The 20,384-nt window shown below is 40.9% G+C and overlaps 1 protein-coding gene across 2 annotated transcripts in view; it reads right to left on the reverse strand.

Moving 5' to 3' along the window:
- epg5 (ectopic P-granules autophagy protein 5 homolog (C. elegans)) overlaps nucleotides 1-20,384 on the reverse strand; it is a 134,144-nt gene that overhangs the window by 58,981 nt on the left and 54,779 nt on the right. For both annotated transcript variants that reach the window (XM_059989479.1, XM_059989478.1), the window contains exons 20-27: nucleotides 20,021-20,131; nucleotides 19,097-19,219; nucleotides 11,286-11,452; nucleotides 9,467-9,706; nucleotides 6,229-6,352; nucleotides 5,953-6,091; nucleotides 4,565-4,736; nucleotides 349-514 (exon numbers count right to left, since the gene is read on the reverse strand). In XM_059989479.1, the coding sequence (XP_059845462.1) occupies nucleotides 349-514; nucleotides 4,565-4,736; nucleotides 5,953-6,091; nucleotides 6,229-6,352; nucleotides 9,467-9,706; nucleotides 11,286-11,452; nucleotides 19,097-19,219; nucleotides 20,021-20,131 (1,242 nt within the window). The remainder of the gene's footprint in view (nucleotides 1-348; nucleotides 515-4,564; nucleotides 4,737-5,952; nucleotides 6,092-6,228; nucleotides 6,353-9,466; nucleotides 9,707-11,285; nucleotides 11,453-19,096; nucleotides 19,220-20,020; nucleotides 20,132-20,384) is intronic.

Below are 20,384 nucleotides of genomic sequence, written 5' to 3' on the forward strand. Positions count from 1 at the left end.
GAGGCTGAAGAAGATTGCTTACATTGGAGTTAGAGGACTGTGTGCGTGCATGGGTGGGAGGAAGGGAGGAATGAGGCTTGTTTTTCTGTTGTTTGTTGCTTGGTATGTTCTGTCGAGGATTGTGGGCATGCTATGTTGGCACCAGAATGTGTAGCGACACTTGTGGATAACACAAGCGTTGGTTGATAACGCAAATGACACATTTCACTATATGCTTCAGTGAACATAAACAAGTAGCTACTGAGTGCATTGCACACATCTTAGGCAATTAATTTTTTCAGGAATAATTGATTTTTAATGTTGATTGTTTTAACTATACAGCAGACAGATGGGTAAACAATTACCAACCTTCACAGACATATTTGTTGCTCCTTGACAAGCACGGTCAGAAGAGCTACCCCGGCACTCCAATTTCATTGTAACTTGCTCCTCCCGATTGCTGTATAATTTAGGTAATGCTTCCAAAACCTCGCTGTTCAGTGCTGTTTGCTGGGACTCCCACTGGGCAGCAATTCTGAGAAATAAGATCAGTTCACTGTCTCCACAATTTATGATATTAGTTTTACAAACAGAAACACAGAAAGCTTACAGCACAATACAGGCCCTTTGGCCTACTAAGCTATGTCGTTACCTTATGTAATGCACTGTAATGTTTCACTGCTAAGGCTAATGAAATGGCTTCTCTGTAATATTTACTTTTGAATTAACAGTTACTCTGTAGCAGCAATGTTTGGGTTATGGCCGGAGATAACAGGACTGGGGTATGCATGTTAGCCAATCAGGATTTTGTTGCCCTGTCTTGTGAATCTGGAAGCAGATGATTTTGCGGGCTTTTGCCAGAGAGGGAGAGAGAGGAAGAGAGAAGACATGAATGGAGAGAGTTGGTAGACCGCTGGATGGGGTGGACTTGGAGCAAGGGCCCGAAGGGCAGCGACATTCGGAGGTCAATGCTAAACATTCGGACTATGAGTGAGTTCCAACTTTGCACAGACTGTTTAATAAGGTTCGGCCTTTTTTCATTTTGTTTCTCTACTAACCATATGGCCAAAGTGAGAGTTATAAATTTTAATTGTTTAATCGCATATTGTGTACTGTTTGTCATTTCGGGGTACTGATTTGTAACGGGACACATCGTGCAGCATCCACCCAAACAAAATTTCTTAAGTTTGGCCGGGCCAGGGGCTATCACCCACTACATTAAGCTGCTATGTAAAGTGAGAGTTACACTTAGAAATTACCTAGAGGTACCCATAGCCCTCTATTTCTCTAAGCTCCATGTACCTATCCAGGAGTCTCTTAAAAGACCCTATCATATCTGCCTCCACCACCGTTGTCGGCAGCCCATTCCACGCACTCACCACTCTCTGCATAAAAAAACTTACCTCTGTCAAGCATCTTAAAACTGTGCCCTCTCGTGCTAGCCACTTCAGCCCTGGGAAAAAGCCTCTGACTATCCACACGATCAATGCCTCTCATCTTATACACCTCTATCAGGTCACCTCTCATCTCCATCACTCCAAGGAGAAAAGGCCAAGTACACTCAACTTATTCTCATAAGGCATGCTCCCCAATCCAGGCAACATTCTTGTAAATCTCCTCTGCACCCTTTCTACGGTTTCCACATCCTTCCTGTAGTGAGGTGACCAGAACTGGGCATAGTACTCCAAGTGAGGTCTCACCAGGGTCCTAACATAGCTGCAACATTACCTCTTGACTCCTAAACTCAATCCCATGATCTATGAAGGCCATTGCATTGTATGCATTCTTAATCATAGAGTCATCCTGCGTAGCAGCTTTTAGAGTGTCCTATGGACTCAGACCCCAAGATTCCTCTCATCCTCCACACTGCCAAGAGTCTTACCATTAATATTATATCCTGCCATCAGATTTGACCTACCAAAATGAACCACCTCACACTTATCTGGGTTGAACTCCATCTGTCACTTCTCAGCTCAGTTTTGCATCCTATCAATGTCCCGCTGTAACCTCTGCCAGCCTTCCACACAATCCACAACACCACCAACCTTTGTGTCATCAGCAAATTTACTAACCCATCCCTCCACTTCCTCATCCAGGTCATTTATAAAACTCACGAAGAGAAGGGGTCCCAGAACCCTGAGGCACACCACTGGTGACCGACCTCCATGCAGAATATGACCCATCTACAAATACTCTTTGCTTCTGTGGGCAAGCCAGTTCTGGATTATAGCTTTGGGTATGTAGTGGGATCCCTGCACTGATGCAAACTAGCAAGTTTTTGAATATCTGGTGGCAACTTGGTTAAAGATAATTGAAGATCACCTATTTTCACAACGTCAAGGCAGTTACAAGCTTTTGATAACAGGTGACGAGCTTGATGAAAACCACATTCAATGAGATAAGAGGAGGGAAATCCAACTACAAATAACTATGCTTTATCCAGAAATTTTGGTTGCTGCATTTGAATTTTGCTTGAGCTGTTAAATTACTCTGCAGCTCAGTAAGACATCCTTGCAATGTGGTGTCAACATCATCATGTTCACCCCAAATAGATCCACCACCCAATATTTTTTAAGAGTGGCCAGTGAACTTGCGGCGTCCAATACTACTACTGAAAAGTTTGAGTTTTCCAAGGAAAGTGGTAATAGCCTCTTTGCATGATATGAGATTGCAGTTTTTCCTTATAATGTGTCTAATAAATTTAGTTTTTTCAAGTATATCTGACAGGTAGAATGCCAAATTTAGTAGCAACCATTTGTTCTCTGACCTGCTTATATTCTCATTCATTTCATTCAGGGTTCCAATTAAATTACATACATCTATTTCTTTTTTATTAATATACTTTAGCAATATTTCATTAAAACAGTAAACTTATCATGGCCTTTTCAGAAACTCCTGTGGCCCCAATGAAACCCGGCATGGCTCCCTGGGGCCATATGGCCGACATTGAGAACACCGATGCAGCGTATTCATAATTAACTACCTTAAAATTTATGAGATCCAAACAAACTGATGTCAAAATCACATGCTAATGTGACTTATGCAATTACTAACATATTGTTTTGTATTAGAAAACTAATTGTAATTTGTGTGCATGAATAAGAAAATACTCCAGCTGTTAGAAAGCATTCTCAGAAAATAATTTAGTCAGATTTACACCATTAGACAAAGGAACTGAATGAGACTATTTAACCCATTGAGCCCGTGCAGCCATTCCATCATGACTGATTTATTATCCCCTTCAACACCATTCTCCTGTCTTCTCCCTTTAACCTTTGACACGCTTATTAATCAAGGACCTTTCAACTTCCACTTTAAACAATGACTTGGCCTCTAGAGCCATCTGGGGTAATGAATCCCACAGATTCACCACCATGCCAAATGAACTTACATACATTTGGAGGGAATAATGAAGTGTGTCAGAAATAGATTATGTTCCTTTATGCTGTATTCTGTCATTTATAATTAGCTCTAGATATAGATGGTCACGGATATAGAACGCTCAAGGGGACAAAGATTGTAGATTTCCCATTCCCTCACACAGTCTCTGTGGTACTCATGATAATAATTTTTAAAAAATCATTTGTGATTTTGATCAGAGCTCCTTTATTGTTTAGGGTAAGGACAAAAATCTGAGTAGAGGTAGTTGGACAAGGATTTTCGAGAGGTGGATACCAATTTGGTCACCAAAGTTTTAATACTTTGGAACAAAATTATAAGTTGAAAATGCATCAAGGGCTGGTTTCTTGAGATAAATGATGAAAGCAAATTTAAAGAATTGGGGGATGGTACAGTACTTGAAGAGAAATATTAATATTGTCACTTAATATGTCACTAGGGAAATAACTAGGGTATTCAACAGTTTATTGGGGAAAGGAGATCGATCACACGGATAAAGTAAGTCAGAGGCCATACGATTAAACATAAGAATACAACAAAGAGGAACAGGAGTCGGCCATCTGGCCCAATGAACCTGTTCTACCATTCACTAAGATCATGGCTGATCTGGCCATGGACTCATCTCCACCTACTTGCCTTTTCCCAGTAACCCTTAATTTCTCTACTATGCAAAAATCTTGTCTTAAATAGATCTACTGAGGTAGCCTCTATTGCTTCATTAGCAGAGAATTCCACAGATTCATCACTCTTTGGGAAAAGCAGTTCCTCCTCATCTCCGTCCTAAATTCACTCCCCGAATCTTAAGACTATGTTCCCTAGCTCTAGTCTCACCTACTAGTAGAAACAACTTTCCTGCCTCTATCTTATCCATCCCTTTCATGATTTTATATGTTTCTATAAGATCTCCTCTCATTCTGAATTCCAGTGAATGCAGTCCCAGGCAACTCAACCTCTCCTCACAGCCTAATCCCCTCATCTCTGGAACCAACCTGGTGAACCTTCTCTGCACCACCTCCAAAGCCAGTACATCCTTCCTCCAGTAAGGAGATCAGAACTGCACACAATACTCCAGATGCGGTCTCACCAGAACACCGTACTGTTGTAGCATAACTTCCCTGTTCTTAAGTTCAATCGCTCTGGCAATGAAGGTGAACAAATAAAGAAAACATTATTGCTGGTGACTTACTTTGCTTGCTGTTGCAAGGTGTTTAGATATTGCTGAACATGTTCGATTGCCACTTTTTTGTCTGACAAATTATTGCTGACAACATCCGGAACAGGGGCTTTCATACGCTGCAGGGGCACAGCAGATACAAGGGAGCTGTGGGTTTTCAGATAATTAAAGATTCGACCTTTAGCTAAAATAGAAAAAACAATTTCCATTGTTATCACTGGTATTGGGTGATAAATCTAAAGCATTCATTTGTAATAACTGTTTGAATGGCTAGGGAATTACTGACTCTTAAATTTTATGTATTTGTATTTTATGCATCATGGCACTGTCTCATTCATTAAAAAGTAGGCTCCCCAAAATCTGTTTGAGGATATCTATTTTTCACATTTTCACCTAATTTTGGAAATTTGATGATTTCCTTTCTAAAAGGTCAATGTAGAAATCTAGTATCATATTCTTCATATTTAGAGTGCTTTGTCTATTCAATTTTTTTTTGAGGAAATTTTATGAAGATTGATGAAAGAAGAGACGTAGATGTAGTCTGTGTGGACGTTAGCAAGATATTTGACAAGATCCTGCAAGGTAGACTGGCCCAGAAAGCTAAGGCACATGGGATCCAAGGTGAGATAGCTAACTGGGTCCAAAATTGGCCTGGTGATAGGAGGAAGAAGGCAGTCCTGGAAGGACGATTTTCTGATCTGAAGTGTATTGCAGGGACTGGTGCTCCAGGACACTCACTACCAGGTTCAGGAACAGTTATCACCCCATCAGGCTCCTGAACCAGTAGGAATAAACCATTCAACTTCACTTGGCCCATCACTGAAGTTTTCACAACCTATTGACTGTACGTTCCTGATATTTATTGCTTATTTATTTATTATTTCTTTTTTTCTTCTGTATTTGCTGGGTGTGGTCTTTCACTGATTTTATTATGTTTCTTGGACTTGCTAAGTATGCTTGCAAGAAAACAAATCTCAGGGTTGTATATGGTGGCATACATATACTTTAATAATAAACTTACTTTGAACTTTGAATGCTGGAGGTATAATTAATAGGTTTATGGACAAGAAGAAAATTGGTGACATGTGGATAAAGGAATGTGGTCTAAGGCAACAGCAGATTACAATTAAAATGGAAAATTGGGCAGAGCATTGTCAAATGGAATTTAATCCAGACACGTGCAAGAAGATACATTTTGAAAAATCAAGAAGGACAGGACCTATACAATAATTGGTACAACAAAGAATACTGATGAATAGAGGGACCTTGGGGTTCAAGCCGATGGATCCATGAAACAGGCCAAACAGATAGATAAGGTGAAGAAGGCATATGCAAGCTCGCTGTCATAGGTTAGGGCACAAAACATAAAATTGCCATCACAGTTTTAATATACAACATGCCTGAAAGTGGATCAAAGTGTTTAAAACTTGATGTTCCATAAGTTGCAGAAGGCGCAGAGTGGAGCTGAATCCAGAGATCCACTGTCTCTTGGAGCTCGTGCTTCACACGCTCACTGTCAACGTATTCTATCCAAAGATCCTAGAGTAAACAGAAGACAAACTCAGACCAAAGTGACATTCTGAGGCAGCATGCAACAACATGCTATTAGTTATGGTCTAGTTCTATATTATTTAGAAATTTCAACAAACTAAAATTTGGTAAGAGGGAACATTTACCTGCTGGTTTTGCATGACTTTTGCCAATTTATGTGCATCATATTGTACAGGCAGAGTGGGCAGATAAAGATCATTCTTTTGTAGATTGCTATCCTCCAGCCAATATGTAAAAATGTGGAAAAGCCTTCAAAATGAAGACACATGCAATCATGAAGCATTTTATCTCTTAGAACAAAAAAATCAATTGCTTGTAAACTGCAATAGATGTCAATAAGCAGGTAAACATGACAGTAGTTTTGCATCAGCATCATCCCATATGCAGCAGAGAGATAATCTGCAATGTCAAGAAATCCAAGTGCTTTTAATACAAGAACATTAGAAAGTAGGAGCAGGAGCAGGCCTCTCAGCCCCTCAAAACTGTCCCACTATTCCATACGGACATGGGTGATGAACCCCAGGCCTCCCAACCTCCTCTGTGCCAGTTCCCCATAGCAGCTAAACTTTAAATATTTACCTGCGTCCTCTTTACATACCCCAGTGATCTAGCTTCCACACCCTAAAAAGCTGACAACTCCATGAGAAGGTGCCGTGCACTTTAGGTTTAAATAAAACATCCCATGACCTTGCAACAGACGCTAAAGGCTTGAGGAACTCGGCGGGCCAGGCAGCATCTGTGGAAAAGAGTACAGCTGACAATAGACAATAGGTGCAGAAGTAGACCATTCGGCCCTTCGAGCTTGCACCACCATTCTCAGATCATGGCTGATCATCTACTATCAATACCCAGTTCCTGCCTTGTCCCCATATCCCTTGATTCCCCTATCCATAAGATACCTTCAGGCTGAGACCCTTCATCAGGCTCGGAGAGAAAAAGATGAGATGTCAGAGTCCTGAAGAAGGGTCGCAACCTAAAACGTCGACTATGCTCTTTTCCACAGGTGCTGCCCAGCCTGCTGAGTTCCTCCAGCGTCTTGTGTGTGTTGCTTGGATTTCCAGTATCTGCAGATTTTCTTGTGTTTATGATCCCATGACCTTGTAACCTTTATTTAAAAAAAAAATTCCCTTGCTAGTGGAAACATCTTGATATTTACCGTTATACTCCCTCACAGTCCTTCATGTTTAATTTAAACTATTCCCTTTTCTTCTAAGCCAAGAAGGAGGATAAACCTCTCATCCATGAAATTGGCCTCTTGCATCTCTTTTAGCCAACCTCCAATGCTTGTGTATCTGTTTTAAATAAAGAGGCCAAAACTGTGCGTAGTACCCCAGCTGTGGTCTGACCAGTACCATATATAATTGTAACAATACTTCCCTATTCTAAACTCCAAATCTTCTTGGAATAAAAGCCAAGTTACTTTTTTAACTGGATCCAAGTTAGACTAGGGAATTGGATCCAAAGTTGGTGCAGTAATAGAACTTAGCTGGGGATGATGGGAGGTTGCTTTTGTGATTGGAAGAATGTGAAGAATGATGTAGTACCAGGTAGAGGGTTAAGACAACTCATTTTTATTGTATAGCTATGATGTTTCTAAGTTTGCAGATAACATGAACACTGATGTGCTGTTGAAAGTAAGGAGAACATTTGTGGACAATGTAATGTCGCCAAGCTAGTAAATTGAGCAGAGTAATGGCAAATGGAATTTAATCCTGCTTAGTATGAAAAGTGATGTATCTTGGGAGATGTATTAAAGATGGGGTGTACATCATGAATAGTTGTGTCATTAGGAGCACGGAGGAATAGAGGGACCTTCCTGTGAGGCTACACTTTGCAAGAAGGCATTGAGAACATCATTGAATATTAACTTCTGTCATTTGGTAATTTCTTTGTGTGACTGAGCTTGGGAGTCTGGTGTTGGTCATGGGAAAGACGTGGCCTATCTAACAGAGCTGACTGAATTCAATCAAATGCAAATCGCCATCACAGGTTTATTGATAAAACTAATCCTTGCGACACCCCACAAGTTACTAGCCGCTAACCTGAAAATGACCCTTATTTTCTCCTCTTGTATTGTCCTTTAACCAACTTTCTACACAAAAACACAAAACACATTTTCCTTTTCGTTTCAAGTAGCTTATCAAAGGGCTTTTGCAGTTTCCCAATACCCATCTTGCCAACTACATTCTCAAAAAGTTCTAATAAATTTGCCAAATACTACTTCCCTTTCAAAATAAACACATTTTACAAACATGGACTCCAGCCTCTTCCCCAACAACTGCTGTCAGCTTGAGGCTCTGTAATTCTGGCTTTCCCTTTTCCTCCTTTTGGATATAGATTTATTATTATCTATAAAATAATAGATTTTGGATATAGTAAAAAAAATTAGTGAACTAGCAACCCAGTGACCTGAATGAATTGGAATTGTTTTTTTATTATTGCATGTACTGTGGTACAGTGAAACAGTGGTCTTGCAATATTGTATACATACATCAATTTACTACACAGTGGTAGAACTGTAATAGAATAAGGTGCATATAGCCACAGAGAAAGTACAATGCTGTTAAGTAATAAACTACAAGATTATAATGAGGTGGACTGTGAGGTCAAGAGTCCATCTTATCGTACTAGGAAACAATTCAATAGTCTTATAACAGTGGGGGAGAAGTTGCCTTTAGTTTGGTGCTATATATGTGCAAGTTCTTATATCTTCTATAGGAAGGGACAGAGTAGTAATTGAACACTGTGCTACAGTGCTCAATGTACTACATGGATGACCAGTAGGGTTAAGCTCTTTGATTAAGGTGGCTGCCTTATAGAGGTAGAGAGAAATACAGAGAGAGGATGGGATGCTGGTTTTGTGATATCCTGAGCTGCATCCACAAGTGCAGTTTCTTGAGGTCAGGTGCAGAGCAGTTGCCATACCAAGCTGTAATGCATCCAGAACGGATGCTTTCTACATGGAATTGAAATAAATCAGTAAAGGCCGATGGGCACATACCAAACTTCTTTAGCCTCCTGAGGAAGTAGAGGTGAATGATACAGATGAATGAGTTCAAACCTTATTCAAACAGCTGTTGTAATTAAATAACTGAATTAATTTGGAATTAAAAAGTGAGTGTCAAAGATGCTAACAAGAAGAATATAGGACTGCTTTAAAACACCATGGTTCGCTAATCTCTTTTCGGCCCTGCCAGACCTGATCTATATCTCATTCCAAAATGACAGCTATGTTATTCTCTTATATGATCCGGCTGGTTTTAAAGCATTTAGTCAGGCCAGTAAGAGCTGACTTTAACAGCAACATCTACTTGGGTGAAAGAATAATTTTCAAAGAATCTTAGCAGTAAAATGATTTAATACCTGAGCAATTCTTTGTGTAATTCTGGTGAAGTCATGGATTCAGGCTGGCGAGGTGCAATATTCTCATCTGGTGGTGAAGTACCTTCAGTACGTTGTCCTTTCTTCCAGATCCTTACAGCTTTACTAGCTTCATGGTGAAAATCTGCGATTTCAATAAGGCGTTTTCTCATTTCTTTCAGCAAAATAGAGTGTGAAGAACTGTGGAAATAACGCTTTCCTATACAGCCACTCACTGGCAAACTAAAACAGAAGAATTAAACAAATATTACAATTAATTTCTGTGTGGTGTAGTCAGATGCCCCTAGCAAGAATACATAAACAATTGACGAAAACATTGACTAAAATTTCTATTCCAAGGCATTGTAGGGCCTCAGAGTCAAGCTGAACATTTCAAACTAACTACGGTATGTGTAGACTGGGAAGTCAGTACTTCAGTATTTGTTTAAAAGACAACCTGTTCATCTGGACCTGCACAATGTAACAATGGCAACTAAGTAACAAACTATAACATAAATAATTACTTAGTATCTCACTATTCTCAACAAGATATGATATTTATGAAAACATTCACTAACAACTTTTAGAATGTTGATAAATTCAAATAAGGTGAAAAAAAAATCTTAGTTCTGCTACTGGTTGGACTTCAAACATTCCTACATGGAGCATATAGAATGGTGGCACAATCAAAAGGAACAGTTGTGTTAATCAAATTATGACAAGTGTGATTTTTGGATTACAAAAGTGCTTAGTGATTTTAAAAAAGCTACGCTTGAGGGTTAGAGTATTGCAAGGGCATCTCACAAGAAGCCACAGGAAGTATAACCCAAGGATTGATTCCGAGAATTTAAAGTGATCTAGAGTTACAGAAGAAGTGATGTTTAGAGTAGAAAAGGTAGTTTGAGGTTATTCATGGCTTCAATGAATATACCATTTCATAAAATGGCATTAATGATTTTGGACTTCTATTCTACAAATTCAGTTGTCCATTATTGGCCCTGAGATGGCCCATTATGAGCTTCAGAATGGAATTTGACTTATTATTAGAAGCCTTTTGCAAAAAATATGCCTGCTTAATGAAAGTAAGCTGGAGACGTGCTTCATTTCAATTTGCATTCACTTCATTTTGTACAATTATTATGACTATGAATCTAATCATCTTTTCCACCCCTCCCTTTTCATAATCATGGGGTGAAGGACATGATAAAAGGACAAACGGAAAAACCATTGAAGGTTGAAAATAAAATTGTATTTGATCCCTCACAATTGTCTGTTCCTCTCCCTCTGCAGTGAAGATGAAGGGGAGCTGTAATTCACAGCTCAAAAAGGGGTAAATCTGAAACTGAAAGAAATTGTAACTGAAGGCATTATCAGAGGCTGAAGTGAAGACAACTCTCTATAAAGACTAGGATGCAATTATGGAATTTATTTTCAGAGAGAAATAAAATCAAAATGATTTTAAAAGAATAAAAATTGAAGTGGAATATGATATTTACACTAGGATATTTGCACATATTTTTAAAAGTTCAAAAATATTTTAAATTTTAATATAAAATAAAAACATAAAAATAGCAAGATGTAATAATTAAGAAAAAGGGAAAAGTCTGGATTTTGGAGCCTTTATTTAAATATGAAATATTGATATACTAATACACAAGAGGAAAATGACCAAAACTATAATGTTATTAGGAACATGAACAGCAAATGAAAACTACATGAAAATCTGCACATTTGATATTTAATATGGCATAATTCCATGAGGAATAACATCTGAAAATCAACAAGTTCCAACAAAAGTAATGTACAAAATGCTGAGAATTACCCAAACTCTGGTCCAGGTCGACGGAGGTACAGGAAAAAGAATTTCTGCCAAATTAGTGGGAGAAGTGGATGATCTGGAGGAGTAACTAAAGCTTGTTGGGCCCAGCGATAGATCATAAGCCGCTGTGTGGAAGGCACTACAGGGAGTTTTAAATGGCTTTGGGCTTTCTGCAAATAAACAGAAGTCATGTCTCAAGTATCAGCATAGTTCTAAGACTTACAACTCTTAAATACTTTCTTGCTGTGCAAAAATAAACCTGACAATTAGAGTAAAATAATATGATGCATTTGCACAACACTGAACCATTTCAAGTTGCTTCACAAGTGCACAATCAAACAAAATTTGGCACAAAGGTGAAATAGGGCAGACGACCAAAACCTGTGAGTATTTTAAAGGAGGAAAGAGATGAAGAGGTTCAGGAGATTTAATCCAGAAACACTTCAGATGAAGATACATTAACTATATAAAAAAACCTGAAAGCTCACTAAAAGCCACCATTAAAAGCGTACAGTTACCTTTCTTGATGGTGGACTGAAGGGGCTTACAAAGAGTGGGAAGGCCAAAACAAATCTGAAATGAAGATACAAATACTGCAATTGAAATTTTGTGTGGCTAATGTAGACCACATGAATAGTGATTTTGGGGAATGGGTCTTGGTGTGAGCAGAACTTTGGCTGACCTTTATGCTTAGAGGATAGAGCATGATAAGCAAGGATTATTTAGAATTAAACATGAAAATAAGTTAAATATGGAAATAAAATATACTATAGAAGATATTATACTATAAATATAAAACTGCTGCCTTTTTCTGAAATCCATCTGCCCACCCCAAACATAAGAGTTGGTCCAGAGGCTGCTGGAACAGGACTACCTCGTGCTTTGGGTGAACAGGTGCATGATGAATGAATGAAATTTTTTTACTTCGGTCAGTACAAACATAACAAAAATCATTTTCAACGATGATTTCATAAGACAAAATTACAAAAACAAAAAAAGATATTCTTTAAAACAGACCAAAAGGGTGTAGGCTGAAGCTACAGCTTATTACGCCTACCCCTCTCACTTATACAACATATTTGGCGTCGATCATTACATCAAAACAATTTCATAATCTTTTAAACACAAAATCCAATTCCAAGTATCATTTATTTACATTACTCCCATTCATTTTAAATCATGCATTTTATATTTCATCATTAAATTATTTTTAAGTAATTTTTAAACTTGTTAAGTGTGGTGCTTTTAAAAACAATTCTCACTACAATTGTTCCATAGATTCACCCCTTGACTCCATCTTGCAACTGGATACAGATAGGTTGGGACGAAAGAGTGAGGCTGACGATTTGTGCAACTCTCCCTCATTTTAATCCAAGTCAAGCGCAAGTTACGACTCCAAACCTATTCCGCTAAAAACTTCAAGCTCTGTGGCGATGGGCGAGTAGCGAAGCAGCAGGTGTGGATACACTGGAAGCTGTAGTCACAAACCTGCACACAGGTGGCCCAGGGCATTGGGTCATTCTCCGCTGGAATGAAGCAGCAGTGGAGCTCGGCAGCCCCCTGGGTGTCTGTGCAGTCCTCTTTAGGAATCGCTCTGCTCACTTCCATGGAGGAAGGGGCTAGAAAAGGTGCCTCAAACACAGCCTGCTTCATCTTACCCTGGCCAGCACACCGCGGCTGGCGGGGATCCCACTCAGCGGTCGATCTACAAAGAAGACGAAAGTGAAGATGCTCAACCTTAGCACATGGAACGTGCGAACTCTGCTTGACATCACCAAGGCTGTCAGACCAGAAAGAAGAACAGCACTGGTCGCCAAAGAACTAGACCGCTATAACGTGGACATTGCAGCTCTCAGCGAAACACACCTAGCAGACAAGGGCCAGCTTACAGAACGTGGTGGTGGGTACACCTTCTTCTGGAGTGGTCGCAGCAGCACTGAACGACGGCGAGGCTGGCGTTCGATTTGCCATCTGATCCCACCTCGCTCGTAAACTTGTCAAGGTTCCAGAGGGCATCAACAATCGCCTGATGATGCTTTGGCTCCCACTTGGCAATAAGAGGAGTGCATTGCTGATCAGCGCATATGCCCCAACAATGACCAAACCAGATGACATCAAAGATAAGTTCTAAGAACTTGACACCCTCATAGCAGCAGTGTCCTACGTGTCTCACTGTGCCCTGATTGCGCTTCACAACGCTTTGCTGGGTCCACCTTTCTACTCATTGGACCGCCAAATGGTGGTCTCCTCTGCATAGTCCGCCGAATTCAGTCTTCACATGCGTAGGTAGACAAGCCCTAACTCACCGAGGGCTAGTCTCACCAGATTTTGCCGGCCAGTCGAAGCTGTTGCCCAGGGTGTGGCCGCTGTTGCATGCCAACAGCTACGAGGAACCACTGGTGAGAGCTGAGCGTCAGGTGAGGATCAATGCGGATGAACTACTCAGAAGAATACGACGTGTTCCCTGTCAGAGGTACTACCTCTCCCTGATACCCCATACCCCAAAGAGGGGTACACCTGCTACGAATGGACAGCTGCAAGCCTGATTGGTGTAAGACCATGACAGAGGAGCAGAAATAGACCATTAAGCCCATCGAGTCTGCTCCACCATGGCTGATTTATTATCCTTCTCAACTCCATTCTCCTGTCTTCTCCCTGTAACTTTTGTCACCCTTACTAATTAAGAACCTATCAACCTCTGCATTAAACATACTCAATAACTTGCTCTCCACATCCATTTATGGCAATAAGTTGGAAATTACTTTGATTTATTCATCTGTGAATGAGAAAAAAGTTGTATGATTCATAAGTTTTAGATACATGCAACTGACAATCACAGATCAATTTCAATGACATAAAATAATCCAAACTATTAAGAAATTGAAATGACTGATTCCCAAGGCAGACCTGAATTTGCCTTAGGATTTAGGTCTAATTCTGAATCCTTTTTCTTTAATTCTTTGAAATTCCTTGAAATACTAATCAGGACATCAATGGTTAAAGTCTGCATAAGGTCATCAATGTGGTATTTGTCAGCAGAGAGAAAAGCTAGCTGGATCCACACCTGGAGCACAAAGACAGAAAATGCAGGAAACATTCAGAAGATTGGCCAGCAAAAATGAGGAGAGAAACAAATTCAATGCTTCAGATCCCAGACTCTTCATTAAAACTGGAAAATGAAGAATATTCAAGTGAGGGGAAGGGGTGAAGAATGTCTTTGATAGGATGCAGACCAAAGTTATAAGTTATAGAAGCCTGATCGATGTTATGTGGCCAGAACCTTCTGTGATCAAAGCTGGTTTCATTCTATTTTATGAGTCAATTACCATTTAATATTAACATAATTTGATATTCTAATTTCTCCATATATCTGTTGAGAGCTATGTCTCATAACTGCTTCAGCCTCAGTACTGCAATGAAAGTTTCACAAAATTCAAAACATCAGGGAAAAAAAGACAGGTGTAAAGAATAAATGCCATTCATAAACCTGAAATGGTAACATATTGATAAAAGATGGTAGAGTGGATGTGGAGATGATGTTTCCTGTAATGGAGGAGTCTAGGATTAGAGAGTATAGCTTCAGAATAGAGGGAGATCTCTGCACATTCATCCAGAGATGTGAGGATGGTGAACCTGTGAAATTCATTGCCACTTACGGTTGTAGAGTCAAGCCATTGAGTATATTTAAGGCAGAGATTGATAAGTTCTTGGGCATCAAAGGTTATGGGGAGAAGGCAGGAGAACAGGGTTGAGAGAGAAAATAAATCCACCATAATGGAATGGCCAAGCAGACTCGATGAGCTGAATAATCTAATTCTGCTCCAATGGCTTATGGTTTTAGGCCTTAAAAGAATGAAAAATGCTCAGGTCCATCCCAGGACCAACCCAAAAATAATAACATTTATGAGTATACTTACAGGTATAACAGTATTTGGCATCCACTCAAAAGATGAATAACCTTACAACATCTAAAAAATTATTTCCAATAAAAAAAAAACTAGTTTTCAAGCAATGATATAAACAAATCTTTAAGATCACCTAGAATATGCAAGAGGCTTATGTAACTCTCACTTTAGCTGGGGGCTTAATACAGGGGATGACAGCTCCCGGCCCGGCCAAACTTAAAAAATCTTGGTTGGGTGGATGCTACACGATCTGTCCTGTTTTAAATCAGTACCATGAAACAACAAACAGTACATAATATGCGATTAAACTGAGCTTTATAATTCTTAATTTGACTATATGGTTAGTAAAGAAAACAAAAGAAGAAAAAGGGCCCATTCTCCTGAAACAGTCTAATACGCAATGTTGGAGCTCACTGATAAGACCGATCGTCCACTATCGACCTCCTCCGATCGTTGCTGACCTTCGGACTCTCACTCCAAGTCCACTCAGTCCAAGGTCTACCAACTCTCTCCATTTGCGTCTTCTCTCATCTCTCCTGGCAAAAAAACTGTGATGTCTCGGCTCCCAGACACACAAGAAAGAACAAAATCCTGCTTGTTGGCCAACATGACCCGTTACTTCTAGCCATAACCCAAACATTGCTGCTACAGAGAAGCCATTACATTAGCAGTGAAACCTTACAACATGTTACACTCTCCCCCCACCAAATTTAGTCATGTCCTCATGATGCTGAGATAATTCGCCAACCCTTCCTGCAAAACACAAAGTCCAATCCAAGAGCACAAGGCAGTGACATAGCTCCCCAAAACGGTAGGATCACGCTCTGCTCCCCTGGTGCTACTCAGGCCAGCTTATCTGGTGGTCTCCTAATTCTCTGAGACCTTTGCACCCCAGCATCTAACTCTTCAGGATACTGGGGATACTTCCGGTCTACCCGGCAAGGCCTCCCCCAACCTATCACTCGTGCCCACCTGCAACTCAGCGCCCCCGTCTCGTGGCCAAGCCCCGCTTCTTCCCCTGCAGAGTCCCGTTGCAACCCAGGCTACCCACAGCTAGCCCCCCCCCCAACCCCACATTTCACCAGACAGCGGGAGAATGATCGGGAGTTTCTTCCTCAGTCAACGGGGAGTTAGCGAAAGGCAGCACATACCACACATCCAGGTCCTCATCCTCTGAATCAGTATCCCTCTCGGGGTAGGAGCCGGCCTAACCTCTCCTGCTGTAGGCCCTGTAGTTGCCCCTTGTTTCCGAAGAGTCCTCTTTTTAGATGTAGGCTCCAAGTCAGGCTCTGGGTCTCCCTGCATCATTGACAGTAGGTGGTTCCGATGGAGAATCTTAACAGGCCCATTCCCAACCTCTGGTTTCACCCAGAAAACTGGTAGGTTTGGCATTTGACTCTCCACCACATAGGGCGTAGCTGCCCAACAGTCAGCCAACTTATGCTTTCCAGGTAGCCCCAAATTCCTTATGAGGACTCTGTAGACTCCCAGCAGCAGTTGGGAGAACTTCACCTTTTGAACATATCTCTTCTTATTTCCTTGATTTCGCTTGGCGGCCGCGACCCCTGCTAATTCATAAGCCCTTTTTAACTCTCTTCTCATATCAGACACATACTTCAGTTAAGTCTTCGGGGGTAAGTTACCCTCATCAGTCCCAAAACAAAGGTCAATAGGCAATCTTGCCTCACCCCTAAATATCAAATAATATGATGAGTACCCCAGTAGCTTCATTTCATGTACAGTTGTAACTGAACCAGACGCCCAATATGCTGACTCTACCTGATCTTCTTGCTGATCTTCAGTGTCCCGAGCATGTCTAGCAAGGTCTGATTAAACCTCTCTGGTTGGGGATAACCCTGTGAGTGATAGGTCGTGGTCCTCGACTTCTCAACTCCAAGCATGCCCAGTAACTCATGAATGAGTCTGCTCTTGAAATCCCGTCCCTGGTCACTATGTATTCACCTGGGAAGGCCATAATAGATTAAATACTTCTCCCATAACACTTTTGCCACCGTAGATGCCCTCTGGTCCTTGGTAGGAAAAGCCTGAGCATATCTGGTGTACTGGTCCGTGATGACTAAGATGCTCGCCGTGTTGCTGGCATCGGGTTCTATGGACAGGAAATCCATACACACCAGGTCCAGAGACCCTGCACTCTGCAAGTGGGACAAGGGAGTGCCCGCGTAGGCGGTGTCTTCCTCCATATGCATCGAATGCACGACTTGCAGTATTCTTCGACCTCCAACTTCATTCGAGGCCAGTAAAACCGGTCTCTGAGCAATCTATAGGTCTTTTCTGCCCCCAAATGTTCAGAATCATCATGAAGTGACTTTAACGCAGTCCTTTGATACTTCTCAGGCAGAACCAGCTGACAACGCCGAGGTTGGTCGGGACTGAGGTCATTCTTTCAGTAATGGAGGCACTGACGTGTGTTTCATCTTCTCTGCCTGAGCCACGTCTCCCTTTTCAACCGCCCCCCAAATGGTACCAATGCCCAGATCATCTCACTGAGCTGCTGTTACCTTCTCAGAACTCAATTTTAGTTGCTGATTTGTCTTCAGAGTATTCAGGTTACAGTAAACTTGGGGGATGGCATCATCAGAACCTCCCAATTTATCTACCACTTGATCCTCCCTCTCCTTTTCCTCTGCCTTCACAGTGATGGCAAAATAACATATGCCCTTCACCCCCGTGGCAGGAACACTCTTCCACTCTTTGTCCCTGACCAGTCCCTCATGTGCCCGTCGGGACAAAGCATCAGCATCAATATTCCTGCTTCCCAGCCGGTATGTCAGGCTGAAATCATAGGCAGACAACGCTGCCAACCACCGAGGTCTGGATATAAGTTAGGGGTTGTTGTCCATCTTCACCTCAAACTTGGCCTCATAGAGGTAGTCACTTGCTTATCCACCACCGCCCATTTCAACACCAGAAATTCCAACTTGTGCGTGGGATAGTTTTTCTCCGAGGGTGACAGACTCTGGCTGACAAATGCCACAGGCCTCGATTGATACAGGATGCCCCCTAAACCCTCTCGGTTGGTATCTGTGTGCAGTACATATGGTAACCGGGCTTCTGCAAAAGCCAGTACTGGTGCCTGGGTCAGCAGTTCCTTCAGCGACTGAAATCCTTCTTCACATTTTGCATCCCACCTCAGTCCAAAGGGCTATGATGGGCAAAGATACTCTCCACCTTCCTGTCCTCTTCTTCCCCCTCCCTTTCTTCCCCAATGGAGGGTAATTGCACAGAAGCTGTGTCAACGGGTAGCCTTTCACGAACCTCTGACAGTAACCACAGAACCCGAGGAACAAGCGCAGAGCGAGGGCTCACAGTCTGGGGTCTTGGCCAAGTGGTAACCACCTCTATCTTAGCTGGATCTACACCTGCTCCATCCAGTGACACTATGTACCCAACAAAGCTAACAGATGTTTGGCAGAACTGGCACTTGTCCAGGGAAAGTTTTAACCCTTCAACTTTCAGGCGACCCAACACCTTCAGCAGCCTCGCTTCATATTCTTCCAAATACTATGAGGTCATCCAGATATACCAATACCTCAAGCAAGTTCATATCCCCCACTGTCTTCTCCATGACTCACTGCAAGGTTGCAAGAGCTCCTGAGGTGCCCTGGTGCATCCTTTTGAACTGGAAAAATCCCAGGGGACATATAAATGCTTTGGCAACCTCACTCATGGGATCTGGTAATATCTGGTATGCTCCTCAAGTCCAGCACATTGAACCACTTTGCAACATTTTAGTCATAACCCAAACATTGCTGCTACAGAGAAACCGTTACCTCAGCAGTGGAACATTACAGAGAAGCCATTACATTAGCAGTGAAACCTTACAGCTTGTTACACTTATTAAACTAAATTATGTATAATTAGCTAACACAGTAATGAAATACAAACCTTTAAGGCTTGATCTGGAGTTACTGAAGAATTGCTAATTAATTCAAGTTCCATATACCTACGGAGTTGGGAATCTTCTTCAAAAATTGCCTCCATATTGAATATGATCCAGGAAAACCACACCTATAAAATAAATATTCTTTTAAAAGCTGCGTAAATATTATACTACTAAGCAAATATTCAGACTCAGTCACTGTTTTACAAATGCTTTTCTTTGCAAAAGTTTGCACTCTGCATTAGGCCCTTAGAGAAGGACGAGTGTATTAAATCTTAATAAATAGTCTAGCAGAATATTCCTGGCTTGAGATTGCAAAGTTATTTAGTCATACTGGAGAAATCTGGAACTGGGGCGGCATAGCTTCAATATAAAGGGGTCAAAGCTTTGATATAAAGCCTTTGCACCATCAAGGTGCCGCCTCAAAAAGGAGGCATCTATCATTAAGGACCCCCACCACCAAAAACATGTCATCTTCTCATTACTACCATCAGAGAGCCTGAAGATACATGGTCAATGTTTCAGGAACAGCTTCCTCCCCTCTGCCATCACGTTTCTGAACAGACAATGAACACACAAATGTTACCTCACTATCTTTGTTCTTCTTTTGCACTTTTTTATTACATATATTTTTATTATAATAAAAAAGTCATATTATAATTAAAGTTAACTTAAGCAGCTTATGGTCAATCCATAATTTCATGTCTATTGAGGCTGGGCCAGGGCACACAAGATAACTTGATTCTGACTACTCAAAATTATTACTTTGCCAAAAATAATCAGGAAACCCTAACTATAGTTAGGTACTCACATCTCAGCAATAGGCAGATGTTCAGAACACACCCAGCAAGTGAAATAAAGGTGGAGTCTTTAAATGAGTGGTAAGCTTCTATGAGTGAAAACTTTATGGAGTTATTATAAGCATATACCTCAGTTGCAGTGGCATTGCCTTCAATAAATGATGGTGTTATGTTGCCAGCTAACATCCAGTTCATGAATGAAGTCAGTAATCCACGATCACTGTGGTATCCAAGAGCATTCTAAACATTTGACAATAAGAAAACGACTGATAAAAATTACACCATATATCTGGATTTACTTGTACCAGATTTTATTAACATTATACATTTTTAAAAGGGAGGTACAAATTGACATTAAATTAATATTCTCAAATCAAATATTCATTTTAATAACCTTGTGCATAATCTTGCAGTGTAAATGCTGATGTTAATATTTCAAAATTAAAGCACCAACGGATGGTTTATAACTGTTCTAATTAGTTGGCTGTTCTAT

Source organism: Hypanus sabinus, chromosome 14 (assembly GCF_030144855.1).
Source record: "Hypanus sabinus isolate sHypSab1 chromosome 14, sHypSab1.hap1, whole genome shotgun sequence".
NCBI classification, from domain to species: Eukaryota; Metazoa; Chordata; class Chondrichthyes; order Myliobatiformes; family Dasyatidae; genus Hypanus; species Hypanus sabinus.